General features: G+C 43.3%; 1 protein-coding gene across 2 annotated transcripts; it reads right to left on the bottom strand.

Moving 5' to 3' along the window:
* Positions 1 to 7829: 7829 nt before the first annotated feature.
* On the bottom strand, positions 7830 to 16960 carry SNRPB (small nuclear ribonucleoprotein polypeptides B and B1). Of its 2 annotated transcripts, none has more exons than XM_017944952.3 (7): positions 16776 to 16960; positions 13705 to 13856; positions 11819 to 11930; positions 9939 to 10091; positions 9281 to 9419; positions 8833 to 8958; positions 7830 to 8127 (listed from the first exon to the last, which is right to left on the bottom strand). In XM_017944952.3, the coding sequence occupies exons 1-7, from the start codon at positions 16776 to 16778 to the stop codon at positions 8117 to 8119; spliced, it is 696 nt and encodes a 231-aa protein (XP_017800441.1). In that variant the 5' UTR covers positions 16779 to 16960; the 3' UTR covers positions 7830 to 8116. The 2 variants fall into 2 exon arrangements, with proteins under 2 accessions (XP_017800441.1, XP_003905022.1); XM_003904973.4 differs by having other exon boundaries at positions 7830 to 7981.
* Between the last annotated feature and the right edge of the window lie 10120 nt (positions 16961 to 27080).

Below are 27080 nucleotides of genomic sequence, written 5' to 3'. Positions count from 1 at the left end.
TAATAAGAAATAAAGAGAATGCCAAAGAATGCAGGAATTGCAGAATTAAGGAACATCTACTATCCCTAGAGTGCCCAAGGCAGAGCATACTCCCCTCACCCCAACAAGGTTGAGGGCCAGGCTTCGTTGGACAGGGCATGCTGTGGTTCAGTGGATCTCAGAGAAGTCACTGTGGTTCCTCACTGGTGGAATTGCTGGAAATATGCCCAAAGGGATAGCAGGGAAAGCCATTCATGGTAAGCCATTTCCCCAGAGGCACTCTGTTGCAAATATTATCCCAGAAGGTGCCAAAAGCAGCTGCTGGTTGCTGGGTGCTGATGGCCACCGTGCATTGCAAAAGCCATCTTCCTTACAGAAGTCTGGTGCTGGAGAAATCACTGAGGCTGTGAGCCAGGCCCTGGGGAAGCAGGGCAGGCTGCAGAACTGCTAAGACCTGGAACTCCAGACTCCAGAACCTGGAAAGAAAGCCTGTCTTCCTCCAATGTCTCTCCAGCACCCTCTACCGGCCAACCTTAACATTGTGCCGGCTGGCAAAAACTATTACGAGGCTTACATATTCTACAGAGCAGGCGCTGAAGGGTGGATTTGGAGCTGAGATGCAATAAATTGGTAACTAACATTGTGACCTTCTTGATAGTCTTTGAAAAATAAAGCTAGTTCCCACCTCAATGCCTTTGCCGTTGGTCTACTCTCTACCTGGAATTCTTTTTCTCAATTCCCAAACATATCTGTGTGGCTTTTCCCCTTATCTCCTACAGGTTTCTGCTCAAGTTGATCTTTATCACTAGAGCCTTTCCTGACCACCCTAATGAAATAGATCCATCTTGACAGCACTTTCCATCTGCCTCTCTGTTTACTTTTCTCCATAGCGATTATTACCATTTGACATCGTTTATTTACATGTTTATTGTTTACTGTCCATCTCCCATTTCTAGAACGTAAACTATCAAGGACAGAGAATTCTTCTATTTTGTTCCCTCTTATACCCAGGAGAGCTGAACAGAACAGTACCTAGCACATAGTAGGCATTTAAATATGCCTTGGATTAATGAGTGAATTATAGTAAACTGGAAGCATACAGGAAGAGAAGGGAAACCCCCAGCCACAGTCTCATCACCTGGACACTACCACAGCTAACATGATGGCAACTTTTCCTTTAGGTTTTTCTCCACTGAGGAAGTTGGCTTTTTTTTTTTTTTTTTTTTAAGACTAGTCAAGATCAGTAGTGAGAAGGGGGGAAAAAGTAGACCAAAGAATTCGATCTTTGTGAACAATCAACGGAGATATCTCACTACCTTCAGACTAGTTCATTTTAGCTTTCTTTTGTTTTTTTAATTTTTATAGGGGCTTAACATATACACTGAAATGTATTTATATCAAAAATGTGCAGCTCACTGAATTTTTTCCACAAACTGAACCCACCCAGGGAACCAGCCCTCAGATCAAGAAATAGAACATTATCAGCACCCTGGAAGTTCCCTTTGTGCCCCTTCCAGGGTAACCATTATCCTAAATTATAGAAGCAAAGATGAGTTTTTGTACTTTATATGAGTGGAATGACATAGTACGTATGCTTTTGTGTTTGTCCTTTGGCTTCTGTCATTGACATTTTGTATAGTATATTCATTCATATCGCTGTGCTAACGTTATTGTGGACCTTTTGTGCTCTTTGATGTGTAATATTCCATTGTTGGAAACACTATAATTTGTCCATTATACAATGCTGTTTGGGCAGTTCCCAGTTTGGAGCTATTATGAATAGAGTTGCTACACATATTCTTGTACTTGTTTTTTTCGTGAACACATGTCAGTATTTCTGTTGGGTATGTATCTAGGAATGGAATTGCTGGATCACAGGATATGCAAATGTTCAGCTTTACCAACCAATGCTTCCCCCAAGGATATATTCTTTCCTTCATGTCAACTAGTATTTGCTGACATAACCTACATGAAGCATTGTGTGTGGCCTTCAATACGAGGCATCACTCCCTCAAACCATTTTGGACCTGCTAGGGAGCCTGCCCTGCTCTCCCCAGAAAGCCTCATGATGTCAGTCTTTTCATGCCTCTTGGTACATGTGTAGAATCCTCCGCGGCAGATGACCAACCACATTTGGATGGAGAGGGAGGGTCAATGCCACCCTCGGGTGAGGCAACTACAAGACACGCCCCCATTCTACAGCTGAGGAAACTGGAGCTCAGAAAAGTTATTCATCATTCATTCATTCAACAATATGTATTGTCGGCACAGAGCACAGAACAACATAGACAAATTCCCTGCCCTCCTTAGAGTGGGGGAAGTAGTTCACACAAAAATACTGCTTTTTAACTGCATAAAAACATAATTAGCCTCCTTTATAACTAAACATATACAATTAAAACAAGGAGATTTTTTTATCAGATTGAACAAGATCTAGCAAAATAACAATACACTGTATTGGCAAGGACGTTGGGAACAGGCATCGGTATACACTGTTATCAATAGCATAGAATAATACAACTAGAGGGCTGTCTGTTCAGCATAGCTACCAATATTTATTGTATTTTATTTATTTATTTATTTATTTATTTATTTATTTACTTTTTATTTACTTCGAGATGGAGTCTCGCTCTGCTCTGTCACCCAGGCTGGAGTGCAGTGGCACAATCTCAGCTCACTGCAACCTCCGCCTCATGGGTTCAAGTGTTTCTCCTGCCTCAGCCTCCCAAGTAGCTGGGATTACAGGCATGTGCCACCATGCCGGGCTAATTTTTGTGTTTTTAGTAGAAATGGGGTTTTGTCGTTTTGGCCAGTCTGGTCTCAATCTCAAGTGATCCGCCCGCCTCGGCATTGCAGGCGTGAGCCACTGCGTCCGACCCTCTACCAATACTTTAAATGTAACCCCGCCCCCGCTCCTCAGAATTCTACTTTTAGGAATTTAAATACAGAGGGATGGCTACATGGCTAAAGAGGGACAGGGCCTGACACTTCCTCCTCTCTTTAAATAAAATGTATTTTATTTCTATATAGGTCTTAGTAGAAAATGGGGACAATACAGAAAATAGGAAAAAAATGTAAGTCACGATCCCAGCACCCATGCTAAGGCGGAGCCCACGCACTTGCGGCTTCCTTCCTCCCTGCAAAGCAATGCTGCCCCCTTGTGGATTTGATGGAGGTTTTTAAAAACACATTATTTCACACTTAAATTTTTTTAATGCAATTAATTTTTTTAACTAGGTAAGGCACTTAATGGTTCAATATTTATTTATTTATTTATTTATTTATTTATTTATTTAGAGATGGAGTTTCACGGTCTCGGCTCACTGCAACCTCCGCCTCCCGAGTTCAAGCGACTAGCCTCAGCCTCCCAAGTAGCTGGGACTGCAGGCATGCGCCACCACCCCCGGCTAATTTTGTATTTTTAGTAGAGACGGGGTTTCTCCATGTTGGTCAGGCTGGCCTCGAACTCCCGACCTCAGGTGATTCCCCCGCCTCGGCCTCCCAAAGTGCTGGAATTACAGGCGTGAGCCATCTGCACCAGGCTCAATATGTAAAAGGTTCTAACTGGTATTCAGTGAAAATTCTCCCTATCTTTTCTATTCCTCTCAAACCAGGTTCCTTTCCCCACAGGCAATCAAACTGGCCAATTCGTTATATACAGACTTCCAGAGATAGGTCATGCACATGCCTCGGTTCAATAAATGACAGTTTCCTTCTTTCCAGCCCCTGCCTTTGAATCATGACTGTTGCTCCTAAAAGCCTAGAAACGCCAAATAAAAAATACTTTTATGCAAATTATCCAGCATTGCCTGATTTACAGTTACGAAAAATCAGAAATATGAATTCCCAAAATAAGAGCAATGCCCAAGTTAGACTGCATTAAGTAATCATTAAGACTTGTATAACAACATGGAAAAATGTCTATCACAAGTTTTGTGTTTTTTTTAAGACAATATACAAAAGAGGACATAGGTAATTTAAAAGTAGAAACAAGAAGCCTGGGCAAAAAAGTGAGACCCTGTCTCTACCAAAAAAAAAAGAAAAGAAAAGAAAAAAAAGAAAAAGAAAGTGAAGGGAAAAGAGAAAAGAGGAGGGGAGGGGCAAGGAGAAGAGAGGAGAGGAAAGAAAAGGAAAAGGGGAAAGGAAGGAAGGAGTCAGGGAGGGAGTGAGGAAGGATTAGCTGGGCATTGGTGGGGTGTGCCTGTAGTCCCAGCTATTCCGGAGGCTGAGGCAGGAGAACGGCTAAAGCCCAGGAGTTCAAGGCTGCAATGAGCTAAGATTGCACCACTGCACTCCAGCCTGGGTGACAGAGTGAGACTCTGCCACTCCATTTCCTGCTGCTCCCACCCCTGGAAACCTCTAATCTGCTGTCCCTACAGATTTGTCTATTATGGGTAGCAAATATCCCCATAAAAGCAATTATATAATAGGAGATTTTTCGTGTCTGGCTTTTTTCTACATGGTAACATGTATCAATATTTCTTTCCTTTCGGCTCTATTGTAGTCCATTATATGTATTGTGAAAGTTGTCAGAACCAAAATGGAGTCACCTGTATGTCTTTTAAAAATCCCTGACAAAGCCTAAAAAGGCTATGGAGGATTCTGATGCATAAATAACAAAAACTATCACAAAAGACTGTAAAAACATAATCTTGCACAAAGACCATTGCAACCTTATATACATACAAAAATATTTCTGCAAGGACTTCTGCCTGGCCACCGCTTGTCCAACCTCAGACTGGTGCCACCAGGACTTATTATTAATCCTTGGAGTTAAGGTTATCCCAAGACAATTACATAATCCTTGTTTTTCCTTTTAATCTGTCTTCTTTTACCTCCCTGAATACGCATAGTTTACTATGGCACACGGACTCCCATTGCAATGCCCTGTTCATGAATAGGTATCATTTTCTTTTACAGCCTGTTTATTTAGGTTGACAGTATATACCACAATCTGTTTATCCATTATATGTTGAATACTTTGGGTTGTTTCCACCTTTGGGCTGTTATGCATAATTCTGCTATAAACACTTGTATACAAGTTTCTGTGTATGAAACTGCCTTTGCAAAAGTGACAGTAAGAGAAATCTGACATGGCTAACTCTGTCTTGCTTCTGAACTCACAGGCCTGCATCTTAGTACAATTCAGGCCCCTCTCATCCTCCTAACTTTAGTGCCTTTCACTAGTTTTAAAAGGGCAGTTTAGCTTTTGGGAAGAGCTCATCAAATCTCATTGTTGATGAGTTTTTATAGAGCTTTATCTCCAGCCACCTCTACTCCAGGAGGCTGGGGGTAGTTGGGAGTGAAAGTTCCAACCTTCTCATCACTGGGTCTTTCTGGTGGCTGGCCCCATCGTGAGGCTAGCTAGGGGTCCCACTCTAAGTCATCTCATTAGCATGAATTCACGTATTACCAAATGTGCTGATTACAAATAACAGATACTCCCATTACATAGGAAATTCCAAGTGTTTTTTAGGTGCTGTGACAGGAACCAGGAACAAAGGCTAAATATATTTCATATTATTACCACAGATAAAAATACCTAGGAGTGGAACTGCCATATTATATGGTAATTCTGTTTAGCCTTCAGGAACTGCCACTGTTTTCCATAGGGGCTACACCACTTGACATTCTCACCAGCAATGCATGAGGGCTCCTGTTTCTCCACATCCTCACCAAGAGTTGTTTTTTTGGTTTGTTTTTTGTTTTAATAAATGAGCCATCCTCTTGGGTATGAGCTGGCATCTTATTGTAGTTTTGATTTGCATTTCTTTAATAACCAATGATGTTGAACCAGTTTTCATGTACTTTTCGGCCATTTGTGTATCTTCTTTGGGGAAATACTTGTTCAATTCCTCTCATTTTTGAAAAGGGTTATCTTTTTACAAGAATTCTTTTCACAGTTCACATAGCAAACTATAGATATCAGACTATCAGATAGTTTGCAAAAATATTCACCCCTTCTGTAAGTTGTTTTGCACATTCGTCACCGCATTCTTGGATGTACAAGTTTTCAATTTTGATGAAGTCCCATTTGCATATTTTTTCTTTTGTTGCTTGTTTTCAGTGTCCAATCCAATAATCCATTGCCAAATCCAAGGTCATGAGGACTTACTCATTTTCTTCTAATAGATCTAGCTCTTATAGATTGTTTACCAATTTTGAGTTAATGAGTGATAAACAAAGGTATATGAGGTAGAGCTCCAACTTCATTCTTTTACCTGTGGTCATCCAGTTGTCCCAGTACCATCTGAAAAGACTACTCTTGCCCCAATAGATGGTTTTGGTACCATTGCAGGAAATCAATTGACCATTTATGTAAAGGTTTATTTCTGTACCCTCATCTATCCATCGTCTATCTTTGTCAGATGCAGCTTTGATTAGTTTTCTAAGTTTTGTGAGACTTCTACTAATGTGATCAAGATTGTTTTGGCTATTTGGGGTCCTTTGCAGCTTCATATATATGAGGATTAGCTTCTCCAATTCTGCAATGACCACTGCAATTTTATAGGGATTACATTGAATGTCTGGAGACTATTATTTGCTACTATAATAGTAAGTCTGGAACCATGAACATGTTGTCTTTCCTCATCTACTTAGTTTTCTTTCAGGATTTGTAGTTTTCAGTAGTCTCATTACCATGGTTTGATTCCTGGGTATTCCGGTATTGCTTGCTTTCTTAGGTATTCTTTCGATTGCTATCCCAACTGGAATTCTTTTCTATTTCCTTTCAGATTGTTGGTGGTGTATGGAATAGTTTTTATGTGATCTTGTACCCTAAAACTGCTGAATTCATTCATTAGCTCTAGTAGCTATCTTGTAGATGGTTTCCTATACACAGGATATCTTCCGCAGAGATAGTTTTACTTCTTCCTTTCCAATTGCAATTCTTCTTTTTCTTGCCTAATCGCTCTGGTTAGAACTTCCAGTACAATGTTGGAAGTGGCCAAAGTGGGAACCCTTGTCTTATTCCTAATTGTAAGGGTAAAGCTTTCAGTCTTTCACTATTGTTAGCTATGTTTCATAAATCCCTTAATCTTGTTTAAAAACTGCCTTCTGAGCTGGGTGCAGTGACTCATGCCTGCAATCCCAGGCAGAGGCAGGATACCTTGAGGGCAGAAATCTTGAGACCAGCCTGGGCAACACAGTGAGACCCCACTATCTCTTAAAAAAAAAAAAAAATCCCTTCTATTCCCAATTTGCTGTGTGTATTTATCATCAAAGGGTATTGAAATCGTCTCAAATGTTTTTTCTGCATCTGTTGAGAAGATCCTATGGCTTTTTCTTCTTCTATTAATGTGGCAAGTGCCGCTGACTGCATTTACAATTATCTCCCCCCTACACAGCAACTTTAGAACAGTGTTCACCTTATTTTTGCACCCTTAGAGCTTGATGCACTAAGTACTAGAGTGCTGCTCAGTGAACACAGGCTTTGGGTGGAAGAAATCATGAAGATACCACAACTCAAAAGTTATGTTAGGCTATATGTTATGTGTGTGACCCTGGCAGAAAGTTATGCCAAAATTGTTCCTCTCCCAGTAGAATTTTCATTGTTAGCATTTGCTTCATGGAGGAGCTATCCAGGTAAGTGCCTTCCCAAGAGGATATTATGGGTACTGATTTCAACAAAACTGATCTTTGAATTTGATTAAGTGAAAATGTCACTTTTCAATTGAAAATGTTCAATTTTTAACTATCTTAGTGTACAAGGATGTACAGATGCAAATGGGTAGTAAAATGTTTTATAGGGAAGAAGCTGAGGGATTTTTCCAAGGCAACCCTTCTTGACTCTATTAAGCACCCAATATATCAAAGATTTTTCTAAAAATAAAGACACATAGGTGCAATTATAATGTTCTCTTAAGAGTTTATTATAAACCAGTTTCATAGGCCACAAGGAAATAAAAGGACTATGTACAGCCTTACGGGAAACAGGCAGGGAGCTGAGGAGGGCCAAGATGAGTCTAGGGCCTTGGTGGGCGCATTCCCGGGGGAGGGGGCCCTGTAAGGGAAACCAGACAATCCCGTGAGACTCCGCGAACAACAGCATAAGAAACAAACAGGTCTGTGGTAACGTGGCCCTGAGGAATCGAGCCCACGCCTCTGCGGAGCTATTTCCATACTCTGTGGCCAAGGGTCAAAGAAGGCCTGAAGTAAGAGTAAGAAGTTTAGTCAGTGCCTGATCTGCAACTTGAATCCCCAACCCTGCCCCAGCCTCCCAGGCCCTGCAGTAATCAAGTGAGGAGAGGGGTATACATGGCATATGTGCTAACTAGGGATTTCTCTGAGGCTGACTGGGTTCCTATGCCTATAAAAACCCATAGAGGAATAACCCAGACTAAAGAAACAGGGGTCACCAAGTTTGCCAATGGGTTATTTTATGGGGAAAGAACACTGGGCTTGGAGTCCAAACTCTCTGGGGGCCTATTTTCTCATCCATGTGGGGACTGATCTCAGAATTTCTCCAACTGAAGTTAAAGAGAAATCCATAATAATAATATAGCAAAGCCCAGAGCCCCCTCTTAATTACTAGGCACTGTCAAACCAAAGAGCAATAAGACAATCTCATAACTTTTGTTAGGGATCCTCAGAATGCTTATTTCATAGTGTCCTGAGGCCACTGCCTCAGATATTGAGAAACACTTTGGGTACAGGGCTGCTCTAACTGTTCTAAGAGGGGTGGTAAGCCCAATTTAAGAAATGCATGTTCCCTCTTCTCTTTCCTTTCTGGATTTCCCTAGACTTAAGGCTTGAAAGCCCATGGGATATGGTCTAAATGCAATCTTCCCTCCATTTCCTATCCCCCTAGGCTCTAGGGAAAGAAGCCGAAGTTTTACCACTGCAGGCACTTACCTCGCATCCCAGGGGGAGGAGGCCGCATTCCCGGAGGGGGCATGCCCATTGGAGTCCCTCTTCCAGGGGGGATCCCCATTGGGGGACCCATAGGAGGCCTCATACCAGGAGGTGGGCCCATCATGCCTGCAAGAGAAAAGCCCCAAGAATATAGCTCAAGTGTCTATCTTGAAAAGGTAGCAAAAAAACTACCAAGCTTTCCACCAAGTTCTGAGAAAACAGGGACCATTCCACCCTCTCAGCAGCTCCCAGAAACTGACATTGGGAGCACCTAGGGCTCCCAATGGTTCTTGTCCTACTAGTTTCATCAGTCAGCCACACTGGATCTCAGAGTAATCCTGCTTAATTATATAAACTCATCATCAGTTTCAGTGAAGTTATATCTCATCATTAATCCAGCTAAGGCATCTTCTATCAATTAGCACTGGTCTCCTTATGGGCTCCTCACCTGGAGGGGGTGCTCCTCGGCCCATTGGTGGGGGAGGACCCCCACGGCCAGGTGGGTACTGGGTCGGGGCCCCGGCAATACTGGCTGTGGCAGCAGCTGCAGCGGCTGCAACAGTACCTCTTCCTTGTGGGGTCATCACCTAACAGGATATAAGAAGAAAGAGTTAGAAGAGTCCACTACAATGCAGCTTCCCACTCTCCTCCCCAACCAGGGGAAGGACAGCGGGAAACAGCAGACACCAAATCCCTTAATGCCGCAACTCTCAGCACCAGACTTCCTATCCTAAACCACATGTCAGGAAAGATCAAGCTTGAATGCCCAACTCCCATCTTCTAGACCTGAATGTAAGGATGTCCAATCCAAGTGAGAGAAGGCAACTGCCTTTCAAATATGACTCATGATTTCAAATGTTGTCATGAAAATATTTTCCTTAAATAAAGTTGGCTAATTCGTACATCTCTTTGATAGCACCAACATAATTTACAATGGCAAATTATCATTTTTCACTTGATTCTAGGGCCATGTAGAAACCACAGTGAAACACTGATAGTCTGACAATCATAGGTTGGTCACTCTGGACCCTTTTGAAACTATGGGCCCTCCCCTTTATCCTTTATTTTAGCCACCAGGAGGTGGTACCCTTTCCCCAACCCCTCACCTGTTGGGATGGCCCGCCAACCCCACGGACTGGCCCAGCAAGTCCTGCAGGAGCCTGAGGCATGGGAACCCCAGCCGGGATTCCTCTGCCAGCAGCCCTGCCAATCCCTGGGCCCCCGGCAGCTCCAGCAAGCGGCACTCGAGCAATACCAGTCTGAAAAATAAACAAACACGCTCTGACGCCCAGTGGCCTGAAGATCAGAAGCATACTTTGGAAAATCATTGCCAAGAGAGCCCCTCAGATTTACAGGGCATCGAAACAGCTTATAAATACTACCTCTCCATGTGTGCCAACACCACTCTTCCTCCATCAAGACTATGAGTGATCCCTGAAGCAGGGTAGAACTTAAGAGTAAGTCTAGAGAAACATGCCACAACTCAACCACCTATATGCACTCCTGTGAAAGTTCAACCAAGAGCAAAGGGCCAGGGTTCTACTCAGGGTTCAGCAGGCAAGGCATTAAAGGGACATGAGATCCATTCCCAGCTGATTCTAATCCGCTAGGTGACAATGGGCAAATAATCCCACAATCCCAGGCTGAGTTGCCTCATCTGCAAATGACATGGTTATGGTAAAACTGGTTGTGATCACAAAGGTTTACAATGGGTTACGTTAGACCAGCCAATTCTATTGGAAGTAGGTACTAAGAAATTTGAATATGTACATGGGCTTTGAACCAAGATATGCTAACATCCCTTGCAGACATTTATAACTGGAAAAGGCAGAAACGTAAAAATCCCCAAAAAAGAAAATGACGAGGATAAACTACTCTGTACTCACTTGAGAAAATCTTTCGGTCGTTAACTTGACTTGGTGTAGAGCAATTAGAAAAATGCTAACATTAAGTGAAAACACAGAACAAATGAAGAGGCGATATTATGTGTTGGCAAAGCAAAAATTCAGATAATCTATGTGTACTTGTAAAAAGTTAAAAGGATTATTCTCTTTTGATTAAAATGATGTCTTGGCAGGGCCCGGTGGCTCACACCTGTAATCTCAGCATTTTGGGAGCTGGCTGTGGGCAGGTCACACCAAAGAGACCCATGACCATCCCGGCCAACACGGCGAACCGAAACCAAAACACAAAAAATCAGCGGCGTGATGCACATCTGTAACCCCAGCTACCGAGGCCGAGGCAAAGTGGGAATCGCTGGAACCCAGGGGAGGCAGAGGCCGTGCAGTGAGCCAAGATCACGCTTGCCTGGCGACACAGCGCCGCAGACTCTGCCTCAAAAAAAAAAAAAAAGCCTTCAAATGCAAAAGGGAAAGGAAAAACAAATTTCACTAGGTCTCTAAAGCCTGTTCTATTTCTATGTGTAGCTTGGTGTTTACAGAATCAAGATTGTCTGAGATCAAATGTCAGTTTCACCACTCAGTAGCTGTGGCACCGCGGGCAAGTTACTAAGCCCTGTTTTACTCTATTTATAAGGTGAGAATTTATCTCTAAAGACTTACAAGGATCAAATAAAATACTGAAGTGGTTGGCGCAAAGCAGATTCTCAGTAACTATGAACTGTAACTGTACAAAACAAAATACACACATATTCTACTGTTTTGGAGTTACAACTTTTTAAAGTCCACCTAGGCTTTATCATCACATTAAGGACTGACCCAGATGGCCTCAGGTGCTTCCTCCAATGACTCACTATGTACATCATCTGAGAAAGAAGTAGAGCTTTAAAGTCAGAGATACCCAAATTCTAGTTCCCTTTTTCCACTTCTTTCTTGCAGGGTAACCTCTTTAAGATTCTATTTATTATCTGAAAAAGGGGGCAAAATCCAGAGGATGCCTGTGAGAACTGCAGCGAAACAGAATCTAACACAGAGCCTGGCTCACGGTAGGGCCTCCCTCCTCCACAAGGCTTCCTGCTCTGACTTACATCTTTGGGAGGAGGGCCCTCTACTGTCATTGAGACCAGATTCTCCCCTCGCAGCAGCACCAGACCGAGGACTCGCTTCTCTTCCCTTTCTGCTTGTTTGGAGTTCTTTGGCCTAAAGAGAGGTTTAGAAGAAACAAAAAAAGTGTTAGAGGTAGGTAGTTCACCTGCCTAGTGGCCTCCAAGATTTGCTTACACTGCATCTCCTAACAAATAGTACACAAACTTTCCCAAGATAGCCCTCCTGGATAGTCTCTGCAGGCTGAACACATAACCTCTTAGGTGGCTATCTACCTGTTTCCTACCACAAGAGGACACACTGACCAAGAGATAGGACAGGGCCAACAAAGCCCAGCTCTGGCCCATATACTATTCCACAGCAACTGTGAAGGCCCTTCCCTCAGCTAAGTCTTCTTTCTTATGACCCTATTACCTCCCTTCAGCTTAAGGCCTTGCCAACATCAGGAGGCTGCCTAAACAATTCCAGTCCAATGACTCCCACCCACCTCACGTGCAGTGTCCTTCCAATATCAATTCAACCTCACAGGCCTATAATTCTGCCCCTTATCTTACATCAGAAATAGAAGCCATAGAAGGAAAAGGTTAAGAGAAATTTCACATACACAGAAATTGAAATTTCATATCTGTTCCTCAAAAGCACAAAAACAGAAACCCCCAAAAAGCAACAACCAGAAAAAGATGAACAAAATATAAATGTGAAGTAGGAAAAATAACTGCAACAGGATAGGAAAGTGGGGGAAAAAAGCTAAAGCTAAGATCCTAAAAATAAAGGGGAAAAAATAGCCTGATTTAAAAAAAGAACTCAAAAGATTTTGTTCTGATATTTTACAGTACATCAACTGGTTGTCTGCGGATGGACGGTTTTTCCCTTTTTCGGCTCACATTTTCTTATGTTTTAAAATAACAACCATGTATTGTCCTTTCATAATTAGAAAAAAACCCTTCTGGATATTTTAGTTTCTACTCATAGACTTCTTTGTATTTTCAAAAATATTTTCCAATACATTTTTTATCATTAGGAGGGAACTTTGGAGTAGCTCCACACTCATCTGTTGGCCCCTCTAATATGTACCTGGCACCCAGGCATCCCTACCACATTTTTAAACTATACTTCTTGACCTTGGGCCACAGAAGAAATCAGCCCCAAGGAGAATCAAAGGGAATTCAAAGCGAGGGACAACATAACATGGACACTGCATATGACAAAAGAGCTGATAACCATGGAAGTCACATCATCTTTTAGTGCCTCAAGTAGCCTTGAATGTAAAACATGATGGGAAGCTAGATCTTATCTTTTAATGGGCCAAAAGCTTAACATCTGTGAGACTCAAGACAAGGGAGTTAGCCAATAACTTATGTAATTGTAGCGAAGTAGAAAATATCTCCAATTGTTTGTATAAATGCCAACAAAAATCACTGGCCCCAAACCCACAAGGGGAGCTGAGCACTTACCCTGAAGAGGGTCAGAGGCTTCTTAAAGCAGTTTCAGACCAGGCTGCATTGGGAGAGCCCTTTAGGCTACAGCTTTACAAATAGGCAATGAGGCCAGAAACTCAAGCTCTCCCCCCTCACACACCTGTGGGGAGAACATGAGAGCCCTTTACCCCAGTACCCAGGGGCACACAAAGTCAGAGAAACAAAAAGCCTAGCAGCCCTTCACAACTTGTACTTTGCTAGACCTAGAGAGCAAGGTCTGCTGGACTGAAAAAGATTTCTTAGTGTTCAATGTCCCCATTTAAGTCTGCCCTCTAAAACTGGAGAATAAACAGAGAAGAACCAACTAGCTACATCACCACCTCTACTGCTTGGCCCACCCACTCAATCCATTCCCATCCTCCAGTCTCCGCCCCCCACAGTCCACTCCTCACTTGATCTTCCTGAACTCATCACAGTCACAGAGGATCAAATTCATGTGCTTGTCAAAAGCCTTGAAGGTGCCGATGAAGATCCGGCCGTCCTGCAGGATGCACCTCATCCTGTAGTCAATATGCTGCAGCATCTTGCTGCTTTTGCCCACCGTCTGCAAGGAGAAATAGACAGGGATGAGACTCTGCTCTTTTGGACAAAAGCACCTCTGGCCCTCCCCAAAACTTCCCATGGCCTTCTTGTCCATGTGTCCATCTTTCTCAACAGATTCTTAGCTCAGTCTTCTACCCACAGCCCTTTCCTTGGAATTCTCCCATGCCACCCTGTTTTAGGCCTGACCTCTACCCAGTAATCTGCTATTCTCTCTTCCCTTAAAATCGGTCTTTCTCATATTATAATCGCCTTTGTCTATGTCGTGTCAGTTGCAGGGATGAGAGTATATAGTGTGTCCCCAAACGAATCCAATCCATACATACTAGAGCCATTTACCATTGTGCAGATTATAGGTATGTGACTCAAGTGCTATGGAATATCCAAATCTCATTAAAAAGACTGAGTAAAGGAGGAGCTAGAATGGGGCTAAAACTAAAAATCTAATCAACAAGAAGCTTGTTATCAGGAGGGAGATGAGCTTCAAGGTGAAAAATGAAATCCACAAATCAAGAATTTGTTAGTGTGCCTCCAAGACTACATTTGACAGACGGAAACTCTGGTGGTTAGGGTGCTAATCGGTTTGGACATATAATGGTCTTTAACCCAACAAACATTTGTCTTTATAACCTGGGTTCCAATGTGCTAAAATAAAGAAGTGACTATAGAGGTATCACTTTGTGAACTGTCAGGTACCCTAAGCAGTTGTATTTCTCTCTATAAACAAATCACCTGGCATTTGATCTGTGTATCATCCTCCCATCAGTCTGACTGCTATACCCCAGTCCGACCCCCAAGTGCCTTCTATGGACCTCTGTTCATCTCTGTGAGCTCAGACAACAAAGTTCCGAACCTGCAAATATGCAGATCAAAACTTTGACTCCATGGCTGAGCTCAGTGGCTCACTCCTGTAATCCCAGCATTTTGGGAGGCTGAGGTGGGCAGATCACCTGAGGTCAGGAGTTCGAGACCAGCCTGGCTAACATGGCGAAACTCCATCTCTACTAAAATTACAAAAATTAGCCACGCATGGTGGCAAGCGCCAGTAATCCCAACTACTCGGGAGGCTGAAGTGGGAGAATCGAATCGCTTGAACCTGGGAGGTGGAGGTTGCAGTGAGCTGAGATCACGCCACTGCACTCCAGCCTGGGTGACAGGGAAAGACTCCATCTCAAAAAACAAAAACGAAACTTGACTCCACACAAAGATACTGGAGCCACCCTCAGGTTTGGTGGTTCAGTTTCCCTTCAATGACCATTTTAACCAGCTTCTAACCACAAGGGATCTGAACCTTTAGGGCAACATTCACCGGTCCAGTTGAACTAATGTTCACTGTGTATCTGGCACTGTGATAAGCACTGTAAATCTCATTTAATCCTCAAAATTGGACCCATTATTATCCCTATTTTACAGATGAGGTCACTGAGGCTGGGAGAGGTTAAGTAACTTGCCCAGTTTCACAGCTGGAAAGCTGTGTTGGAACCTAGACAGAATGAATCCAGTGCCTATTCTAACCAATTATCCAAACAATATCCTACCAGGTTTTCCTGCTTCCAGTCCCATCGAATATACATGCCAGAGCTAGAGCAATCTTTCTAAACACCACTACGTTTATGTCACTTTGCTGGTTAAAATCCTTCAGTGGGCAGGGCAAGGTGGCTCACGGCTGTAATCCCAGCACTTTGGGAGGCCGAGGCGGGTGGACTAACTGAGGTCAGGAGTTTGAGACCAGCCTGGACAACATGGTGAAACCCCGTCTTTACTAAAAACACAAAAAATTAGCCAAGCGTGGTGGCGGGCGCCTATAATCCCAGCTACTCGGGAGGCCGAGGCAGGAGAATCGCTTGAACCCGGGAGGCAGAGGTTGCAGTGAACCGTGATCGAGCCACTGCACTCCAGCCTGGGAAACAAAAGCAAAACTCCCTCTCAAAATAAAAATAAATTAAATTAAATCCTTCGATGACATGCCTCACCACCACCAAGGTAAAATAACATGCAAGGTCTTTAGTAACTAGCCTCCTGCCAATTCTTCCCGTCTTCCCTACTCTTTCTTCCTTCCTCCTCCAGCAACTTTTTCTCAGTCAACAGACGCAGAAAAATCCAGTAACTTTTTAAATCTTGCTACTCTTCAGCCTTTGTTCCTTCAGTTCTCCGGGTATGTAATACTACCCCCATTTTCGCCGGGTACACTCTTGCTAATCTTTTAGGAATCTGCTCAGGAACCATTTATTTGAGAAAACATTCTTACCCCGCCCGCCGCCGTTACTTTTACCGAATGACCATAAAATTATATTATGTGTCCCCAACTACCTCTGTGAAGGAAGCAAACATATTTCAGAGAGCAGCCCCAGCGCCTGAGAAGTCAGGCACAGGCAAACACAGAAACATGATGAACAACTGAGTGGAACTCTTCCTCCAAACATTCCCTATCCCCTCCTCCTCCCTCCTCTCCATCAAGTAGACCTAGCAAGACTCTAGCGTGGTCCACAAGCCCCTTCCTTCCACCCACGTCCGTAACTCTTTCTCAGACTCACAACCTTTCACAAGTCTGAGCCGTTTACCGGGTCCCCCTGCGGCTCCAGAGCCTGCTCCGAAGCCCGGGACATATATTTATTCGGCAAAAGTTAACTTAGTACCTACGGGGTCCCAGGCATTATGGCTACAGCAGTGTCGAGAGCCGCGGTTCTACCCTCGCCCCTGCCGAACGACCTCGGCCTCCGTTCCCGGTTCCAACCTTTTCCTCGACCCCATGCCTAGCCGAACCGCCAAGGTCCTGGTCTTTCCCGCCCAGACCGAGCGGCCAAGGCCCAGGCCTTCACCGCCGTAAGTAGCTCTAACCCACGGCTTCCTTCCCGATCAGTCGCGGTTCCCACTCCACAACAGACTCGGAAGTTCCCGCGCCGCCAGCCTGTGCCCTCCTCACCATGGTGGCGGTTCTGATGGCTCTGATCCCCGCCGGATTCGCCTCCACAGAGGCCTAGCCTCTCTCCCGCAGCCGATTTCCCGCCGCCGCTACCGGAAATGCAGCAGCACGTAAAATGCGGTCGGCTGGAAATCTACTTCCGGTCCGGACACTGAGCTCTAGAGTTCCGGCCCCAGAGCGGAGCTTGTGCCGAGCAGGGGCGGGGCCTGGGGACTGGGCGTTAACATCCCGCTTTGAAGTAATAGGAGAGCCTTAAGTTCCTGTTTGGACACCTTCCTAGCTTAAATCCGTACTCAGGGCTGCTCTGTGTCACACTCATTTCTCTTCGCCCCACCTTTCCCATTACACTCTCAGTCCTCATTTCCCCATCACCCTCCCCGGCTGTCTCCTCTACAGCCACTATTCTTGCTTTTCCCTCCACTGGCCGGACGTGCTCCTTTTCAGCCCCTCTGCATTTGCTTTTGCCTCTGCCTGGAATGCTAGTCCTCAAGGTATACCAAAAGGCTGCTGCCCTCACCTCTTTCAAGACTTAAGCTTAAATAACACTTTCCCAGTGAGGATTTCCCTAGCCATCCTGTAACCTTCCCACCCACCTCATCCTCATCTCTCCTGTATTTCCCTCTTTGCTATCTCACACGCTGTATATTTTTGTTATTTTATTATCCCCTCCCCATTAGAATGTAAGATTCATAAGGGTGTGAATTTTTCTCTTTGTGTATTACTCATTGCTGTAGTGCCTAGAATACTTTACTAGCACAAAATAAGGGCTCTACCCATATTTGTTGATAATCGCATCCAGTCATATGACATTTTTTTTTTCTATGACTTATTTTTTCTTTTGAGACAGACTCTCAGTCTGTTACCAAGGCTGGAGTGCAGTGGCGCAATGTCCGCTCACTGCAACCTTCGCCTCCCCGGTTCAAGCGATTCTCCTGCCTCGGCCTCCCGAATAGCTGGGAATACAGACATGTGCCACCACACTCGGCTAATTTTTGTATTTTTAGTAGAGACGGGGTTTCGCCATCTTGGCCAGACTGGTCTCTGAACTCCTGACCTCAAGTGATCCACCCGCCTTGGCCTCCCAAAGTGCTAGAATTACAGGCGTGAGCCACCACGCCGGGCCCTTCCTATGACTTTTAAATACAACATATACACCCAGGGTTTTCAAGTTTGTTCCTCTAACCTTGGCCTCATTATTTAACTCTTGGCCCTTTATATCCAGCTGCCAGCGTGATGTGAATGTCTAACAGGTCTACCAAATTTAACATGTTGAAAACTGAATTCTTGATTCTATTCACTGTTTCTAAAACCACTTCACCAGTGTTCCCCATCGCCGAAGTTTCTTGGATTAAAAAAGGAAAAAAAGAAAATGACAAATTTGAAGCATATTTCATTCTTCCCTTTCTCTGCCATCGAATAATCAAATTCATCAGCAAATCCTGTGGCCCCCACCTTCAAATTATCTTGAATATGACTGTTGTCACCCACTCCATTGCTTCCACTCTAGTCATAGCCACCATCATCTCTGTCTTGGATCATTGAACAAGCCCATAACTTGTCTCTTTGCTTCCTTTCTTGTTCTCACAGCAGCCAGAGGGATCCTTCTAAACGTACTGGGATATCAGATGATGTCATGCCCTGGTCTCCACTTACCAAAAACTTCCCAGCACACATGGAATAAAATCTAACTCTGCACTCCTCTCCAACCTCACTCATCTCCTTCAACATTCCCCTCATTCATCATTCTCCAGTCACACTAATCTCCTTGCTGTTCCTCAAACCCAGCAAGGAAAGCTTCCACCTTGGTGCTTTGTCATTTTCACACCATCTCAAAAAGGTATGTTCTGTTATCTGGTTTCTGTCACCTGTAGATGAAGAGGTGAAGCCTCATAGAAATGAATTATATTGCCCAAGGTGGCAGAGTCAGAGTGGGAATATAGGTCTGTCTGGCTCCTCAGCTGTTCATTTGCCCCCACCTCACCCAGCTGCCTAACACATCATTCATGCATGCATTTAAAATAATTTTTATTTAGCATCTACTAAGGCCATACACCTTATTGGGATAAAGTCCTTTCCCTCATGGAGCTTTACATTCTAGTGAGAAAGACATAGTAAATCAGATAAATAAGTATGCAATGTAACATTAGAGTGATATGAAAAAAATAAATAAAGGCAGAGGACTGAGAGGGATGGGATACGATTTTGGCTAGGTGGTCAGGGAAAACTTCTTTGAGGAGTGGTATGTGAGCAGAGACCTGAACCTACACTCAGGTCTATCAGAAGGGATGAATAATATGAAGGACATTCTAGAAAATGTATATAAAGGGAATCATATAATAATATGTGGTCTTTTGTGACTACCTTCTTTCACTAAGCACAGTGTTTTTAAGGTTCATCCATGTCATGACACGTATCAATACTCCATTCCTTTTTATGGCCAAATAATATTCCATTGTATGGATGTACAGTAGTCCCCCCATATCCATCTTTCACTTTCTGTGGTTGCAGTTACCTATAATCAACTGCAGTATAAAAATGGGTGAGTAGAGTACAAGATATTTTGAGACCACATTCATGTAACTTTTAATACAGTATATTTTTATAATGGTTCTATTAGTATTGTTGTCAATCTCTTACTGTACCTAATTTATAAAGTTTATCATAGCTATGTATGTATAGGAGAAAATTATATATATAGGGTTTGGTAGTATCTGCCATTCCATGAATCCACTGGGGATCTTGGAATATAACCTCCTCAGATAAGGAGGGGACTATCATATTTTGTTTTTCAGTTCATCAAATGATGAACATTTGGATTGTTTCCACCTTTGGCTTTTATAAATAATGCTGCTGTAAACATTCATGTACAAGTTTTTATGTGGACATGTTTTAATTCCTCTTTGGTATCTAGCTAGGAGTGGAATTTCTGAGTCATATGATAATGATAATCATTTGAGGAACTGCCAGACTGTTTTCCAAAGTGGCTTCACCATTGTACATTCCCACAAGTGGCGTATGAGGGTTCTGATTTCTCCAAATCTTCACCCATATTTGTTATTATCTGACTTTTTGATTCAAGCCATCTTAATGAATGTGAAGTGCTATCAATTTCATCATGGTTTTGATTTGCATTTCCCTCATGACTAATGATGTTGAACATCTTTTCATGTGCTTGTTGGCCATTTATATATCATCCTTGGAGAAATGCCCATTCAGATCCTTTGCTCGTTTTTTAATTTGGACCATTTGCCTTTTATTATTGAGTTGTAAGAATTCTTTCTACATTACAGATACAAGTTCCTTGTCAGATATATGATTTATACAGGTTTTCTCCCATTCTGTGAGTTGTCTGGGTTTTTTTTTGTTTTTTTGTTTTTTTGTTTTTTTTTTGAGACAGAGTCTCGCCCCATCACCCAGGCTGGAGTGCAGTGGTGTGATCACAACTCACTGCAGCCTGACCTCCAGTGCTCAAGCAATTCTCCCACCTCAGCCTTCCGAGTAGCTGGGACTACAGGTACATGCCAGCACACTGGCTAATTTTTGTATTTTTTTATAGAGACAGGGTTTCGCCCTGTTGCCCAAGCTGGTCTTGAACTCCTGGGTTCAAGCGATCCACCCACTTCAGCCTCCCAAACTGCTGGGATTACAGGCATGAGCTACCATGCCTGGCCTTTTCACTTTCTTGATAATATCCTGTACAAAAGTTTTAAATTTGGATGAAGTCTAATTTATCTTTTCATTGTTGTTGTTGCTCATGTTTTTGGTGCAATATGAAAAATCTCTTTTGGCAAATCTAAGATCATGAAGATTTACCCCTTTGTTTTATTCTAATAGTTTTATAGTTTTAGCTCTTACATTTAGATTTTTGATACATTTTTAGTTCATATTTTATATATGGTATAAGGTGGGGTCAAACTGTATTCTTTTGTAAGTAGATAGACAGTTGTCGCTGCATCATTTGTTAGAAAGACTCTTCTTTCCCCCACTGAATAATCTTGGCACCCTAGGGGAAAATCATTGACCACTGACACATGGTTTTATTTCTGGACTTCCAATTCTATTCCTTTGATCTATATGGCTATCATTATGCCAGCACTATACTATCCTGATTGCCATTTGCTTTATAGTAAGTTTTGAAGTCAGAAAGTGTGAATCCTCCTCCCTTTTCTTTTTCAAGGTTGTTTTGGCTATTCTAGATGCCTTGCAACTCGTTTGCCAGTCTACAAATAAGAGAAAAGAGGTCATGAATTCAGAGCCGGGGATTAAACAGGCAATTCATTTGGTCTTTACTTGATAAAATGGTCCCAAGTTTCAGTCTAGATCGGGGCGGGCCAACTTTTTTTAAATATGTATAAGACTGGTTAGTTTCCAATACATTTTTTGTTAAGGGCCAGAGAGCATTTTAGGGTTGGCGAGCCATTTGGTCTCTGTTGCAATTACTCAGCTTTACCATGTAGCATGGAAGCAGCTATAGACAATACCTAGCAAATGACTGTGGTTGGGTTACAACAAAATTTTATTTATGGATACAAATAGATGTCACAAAATATTATCCTTTAAATTCTTTGCAACCATTTAAAATGTAAAGATCATTCTTAGCTCAAGGCCACACAGAAACATGTGATCAGCAAGGATTGGTGTTTAGGCTGTAGTTTGCCAACCTCTGATGTAGACCATCAGATTTCTGTGTCTAGATTCAGGATCACAGCCCCAGCTGAGTATTCGTAATTAATAGTTTTGACTTGTATTATTTCTTTGGCTTATCTCTGGGCTTACTAAATATATGCAGTCAAAATTCATGTCTTTGCCCTCATTTTAAAAACACACACATATACTTTCACACCTGTATCAATCTGTGTTCAACAAGGAGACAGAAACCATACAGTAATTTAAATTAAAGAATTATTTTGCTGGGGATGGTGGCTCATGCCTGTAATCCCAGCACTTTGGGAGGCTGAGGTCAGGAGTTTGAGACCAGCCTGGCAACATGGTGAAACTCCATCTCTACTAAAAATACAAAATTAGCTGGGTGTGGTAGTGGGTGCCTATAATCCCAGCTCCTTGGGAGGCTGAGGCAGGGAGAATTGCTTGAACTGGGAGGTGGAGGTTGCAGTGAGCAGAGATCACGCCATTGCACTCTGGCCTGGGCAACACAGCAAGCCTCCATCCCAAATATATATATATAGAGAGAGAGAGAGAGAGAGCGCGCAAACATAAATATAAATATGAAAAGAAAATCCTACAGCTGAGGGGGATTACCCAAGGATAAACTTGGAAAGAGGGTTCCCTCCCCAAGGCTAGGGTTCAGTCCTTCTTGGAGTTGTGGTTGCAGCCTATTAGATAGCAGAAAAGTTTGAGGGGGAAGGTTGTGCAGGCCAGAGTTGGTCCACAGCCACTAGGCAAGCAGGAATAACCCTCTGGGGCACAAGCAAGCCAAAGCTGGCAAATAGTACACAGAGGGAATTGGGAATACAGAGAGAGCTGGGGTGTTGATGTTGATACAAGGCGTGGATCACATGGTGTCTGTGTGGGGAAGGCCTAAGGAAACAACAGGAGCCAAGGTTAACGGGTGGATGAGCAGAGGTGGCCAAGGCACTGCTGTGGGCACTGCTGGAAATGGAGGCTGGAGAGCTGCAAGAACCTAGTACACTTCTGTGCACAGCTTGGGCTGGGACAGCCAGTGGTGGCTACTGGGGCCCTGGTGTGCATGCACTAGAGCTGGGGAGAGGGTCAGTGTGGGCTGGGGAGGCTCGAGCCTCTGCACAGGAGGAGGTCAGGTGGTCTGCTTGCTAGACAGCCAGTCCTGTGGGGCCCCCAGCATATGTACCAGTGGGACTACAGAGAGGGTATAGCAGTGGCCTGGGCTGGGGCACAGGCCCGTGCTGTTTCGGCTCCCAACTGAGCCACCAGTGCCTAAGTGGAGAGCTGTAGAAAACGTACTCCTTTGGTGGCCAATTGGTAGAAAAAGCTGTGTCCTGCAGGCATTTAGCATGGGAGAAAACTTCACTGGCCCTGGAGTGGAGTAAAAATGGGTACTCTCGCAGAGGTTGCAGTGAGCCGAGATCGCGCCATTGCACTCCAGCCTGGGCAACAAGAGCAAAACTCTGTCTTAAAAAAAAAAGAAAAGAAAAGAATAAAACAGGTACTCTCCAGGGACCTGGTGAAAGAGCCACCTAACCCAAGAAAGAGGGCCCTTCCCCCTGCAGTGTTGTTCTGGTGCCCTCTACTGATAAACCTTATGCCAGCTGGCAAAGGAAACACATAAAGAGCCCAGATCCATTTTCACAGACCAGGCAACAAAAGGAGAATTTGAAGCTCAAACAATAATTGATAATTGGCACAATTCCACATACACACACAGACACACTCTACCACATACAGAGGCATAATCCTGGACGCAGATGGGAAAAAGAGGAGACCCAGTTTGACTTACCCTCTAGAGAAGAAACTATTCTTATGGTAAACACAGATAAGAGGGGTGTTGACTTTCTGCTTGGATTCCTGGAGTGGTGAGAACTTTTTCTCTTTTGCAAATGTGTTTACTGTTCGAAAGCTGTGTTTGTGGGAGTCTTCTTTTACATTCTCACCTGTCTTCTACATTCAGGCAATCACCAAGTGCTTTGGAGACAAACCCTATGAAGTCTATCTTCTCTTTCAGTCCACTCTGCTATTGCCATAGCTTGTTATAAATTTTGCCTGGACAACTGCAATACTTCTGGCTTCCCAAATTTATACTGGTCTCAGTGCTGTTTATCACACTTCCTTTCATTCTCTTAAGTTTCCTCTCGGATTCTCTGCAATATCTCTTCCAGATCTCCAACCCCATATGAAATTCCTTTGCCAATATATTCAGCAGAAAATCTGATTGGAAATGTTTTCATATTCTTACTAGCTACGTCAAGTGTACCTCCAATACTGCACAATTTATTTACCCTAAGATTTTTACAGGTTGAGCCTTTCTCTCAAGACAGGTGATCAGATACAATGGCTCATGCCTATAATCCTAACACTTTAAAAGGCCAAGGTGGGAGAACTGCTTGAGCCCAGGAGTTCAAGACCACGACCACCTGGGTAACATAGTAAAAACTTGTCTCTATTAAAAAAAAAAAAAAAAGACAAATAAGCTCTTTTAGTGGCCGTGACTTAGGAGAAGGTACAGGCCCTTCTTCTTTAACCTAGGTTTCAGGTTACTAGAACAGACACAGAAGAGAGGAAGCTAAGACAAAAACAATTTTAAGTAGCATTAAAATTGACAAAACTCAGCTCTCTTTCTCCCTGCCAAAAAATTGCTTTCTAGTTCCCAAAGGAATTGGAAAGCAGGGAAAAGGTAAGAACTGATGGCTGGCAGCAGCAAGGGCGCTGCTGAGCCAACTGCTCTGCCTGAGAGCGGGCCGAGCTGGGGAAGCTGGACTCGGCCTTGGGGTCTGCATCAGTAGCAGATAAGAGCATCACCTATCGTCATGTGTAACCTGGCTTTGTGAGATTTTTCTAGTCGTCAACTATTGCCCCATAACTCACAGAAGGAATGCTTTTACCCTTTAAGAACACTAGTTAGGTAGAACTCTAGGAATCTTGTTTCGCTATTTTTTATTTTTATTTTTTTTTAGGATTATAGAACGTCATGCTTCAACCAGTCCCAAATTTCTCTTTAATCAAAGAGCAGCTGACTGGCTATTCTCCAAAATGATTTCTAGGTTAAAATTAATGAGTAAGATATGGGGCTAGATAAAAATAATCTTTCCACAATGAGAATGTAGATTTTATCCCTTACACATTTCATGCATATTAGAGAAAATAAAAAAGCATAACATGATATTTACTCATGGAAAAAGATTATGCAATGAGAGAATCTCATGTCTGTCAAGAATCCTCTACCACTTGCTCTCTTTTAGAAAAAATGATTTTTAAAATTATATGTGCTTACTCTGTTTTTGTTTGAAATGGAGTCTCACTCTGTCGCCCAGGCTGCAGTGCAATGGCATGATCTCGGCTCACTTCAACCTCCACCTCCCAGGTTCAAGCAATTCTCCTGCCTCAGCCTCCCAAGTAGCTGGGATTACAGGCATGTGCCACCACACCTGGCTAATTTTTTTATTTTTAGTAGAGACAGGGTTCCACCATGTTGGCCAGGCTGGTCTTGAATGCCTGACCTCAGGTGATCCACCTGCTTCAGCCTCCCAAAGTGCTGGGATTGAGCCCAGCACTTTGGGAGTTTTGGATTTGAGCCCAGCACCAGGTATGAGCCACCACGCCTGGCCAGCCTACTTTGGATATATGAGAAATATATGCACAGATATTTTGAAATTAGGTTAGATTGCATGTATACATTATTTCACCTTTAATCTGAATTACTTTACCTAATTTCACAGCTGGGTGCTGTCAGATTGTCTGCCATCTTGAAAGTCCCTTCAACCCAAATCCTTTCTGTGGACTCATCACACAAGGTACCACCTTATGACTATTCCAGGTAGTCATATTTCTGTAAGTTTTTTGATCAGATTTCATTGTTTCTGCTCATTGCGATTACTGGGTCAAATGTTTCCAAACTAAAATTGATCTTTTTTTTTTTTCGCCAAAGAGACAAGGTCTAACTATTTTGTCCAGGCTGGTCTCAAACTCCTGGGCTCAAGTGATCCTCCCATAATGGCCTCCCAAAATGCTGCGATTACAGGCATGAGCTACCACGCCTGGCAATCCACTACCAATTTTTCAGAAAACTCAGCAAAAATCAATATGAAAAAAAAATTCTAAAACTAAAAGTGAGGAAGAATGATGGTGGGTTCTGAACTCAAGATCATGGTTTGAAGAAATGGGTAGGACATTTGGATAGCTAAATTAAAAGGCCAAAAAGAGGTGCACCTCAAGACTTCTTGGAGTGAGGCTTAAATGGTGAGGCCAGGAAGGATGCAGGTAGCAATTTGACTTTAGTTTGAGTCCCCCAGTTCTCTAAAGTACCCCCCACCCCACCCAATCTGGGCTTGGTCCCCTCATTAGTAGGACTTGTTTGGATGCTGCAGGCATTTGAACACCCATCTCATGTTGGAAATAAGCTGATACATAAAGACTGAACTCTTCCTTCTTAGGCACCAAAGCCATAGTCCTAGAGTGGAGAATCTGCACCTCTCTTTCATCTGAGAGAAACTCTAGTACATTTCAATTCCGTTTCCTCCTGGGATGGAGTAGAAAGGTCCTGATAGTGACCCTTCCTAGAAACAAAGGAGGGGAGTGAGCATACCCTGGGCAAGCCCCTTCCAGGGCTGGAAAGATGACATCTTTGCCCCTCTCCCTTTGCTGGGCTGGGGGGGGCAGTCCTTTCCCTGGGCCATGTCTGAGGTCGCTACAGGTTATGGGGGATTTCAGTAAAAATCAATAATAATTCTGCATCATTTTTTTTCTTTCCACTCCTTTTTTCAAAGGTAAGAGCTGGTTTTCTTGTTTGTTTTTTCTTTCCCAGCGGTAGGAGGAATGTTGGGATTGTCTGGAATTGGGAGGGCCTACCCTTCATTCTTCAAAATCCTAGAGACTATATACCTGCATATACTTTTCCCTCAGTGGCCTCCAATTCTGATCAGAAGTTGGTGTTATAGGGGTAGTTCTGGCAAAGGGTGGGGGCCCACACTCCCAGACATGCACATCCTTTTCCCCCATCAGACCTGACTCTAAGGAGCCATTGGAAAATTGATGCTCTGGTGTGAATGTCTCCTCCAAAATTCATGTTGAAATTCAATTGCCATTATGATGAGATTTGTGGATGGGACCTTTAAGAGGTGTTTAGGTTATGAGGGCTCAGCCCTCACAAATAGATTAATACCAATATCACAAGAGTGGATTAGTTATCTTGGAGTAGGTTCCTGATAAAAAGGGTAATTCCAGCCCCCTTTTTCTCTCTGTCTCACATACTCGCTTGCTCTACTGTCTTCACCATGGGATGATGCAGCATAAAGGCCCCCACTGGATGCTGGCACCATGCTCTTGGACTTCCCAGCCTCTAGAACCACGAACCAAATAAATTTGTGTACATTATAAATCACTCAGTCTGTGACATTCTGTTATAACAGCAGAAAACAGATTAAGACCGCTAACCTCATGCCTGGGGCAGGCAAGTGGGGAGAGGCCTTGGAGCCAGTAATTCTTTCTTTTTTTATCCTCTCCTTGAATGAGGTGTCCAAAACACTTCGTGCTGCTTCTGATTTTCCAAGCCTGATATGCATTTTATGGATCTTGCAAACTCCAGTTGGGCAAACAAATTTGCTAGAGCCTAGGAAGACCCTCTCCAGTGAATAGTTATTGACCCAAGACAGAGAA

Source organism: Papio anubis, chromosome 16, assembly GCF_008728515.1.
Source record: "Papio anubis isolate 15944 chromosome 16, Panubis1.0, whole genome shotgun sequence".
NCBI lineage: Eukaryota > Metazoa > Chordata > Mammalia > Primates > Cercopithecidae > Papio > Papio anubis.
Note: the sequence above shows the minus strand (reverse complement) of the source record. Positions and strands in the feature narration are given on the sequence as shown.

Bases quoted from the DNA above. Each gene is read 5' to 3' on its own strand.
- SNRPB (XM_003904973.4), bottom strand. The intron at 10,092-11,818 runs GTAAGTCAGAGC...TTTATTTTTCAG, and splicing joins AGGGCCCTCCTCCCAAAGAT to ACTGGTATTGCTCGAGTGCC. The intron at 7,982-8,832 runs GTAAGTGCCTGC...TTTCCCTTACAG, and splicing joins TCCTCCCCCTGGGATGCGAG to GGCCCCCTCCCCCGGGAATG.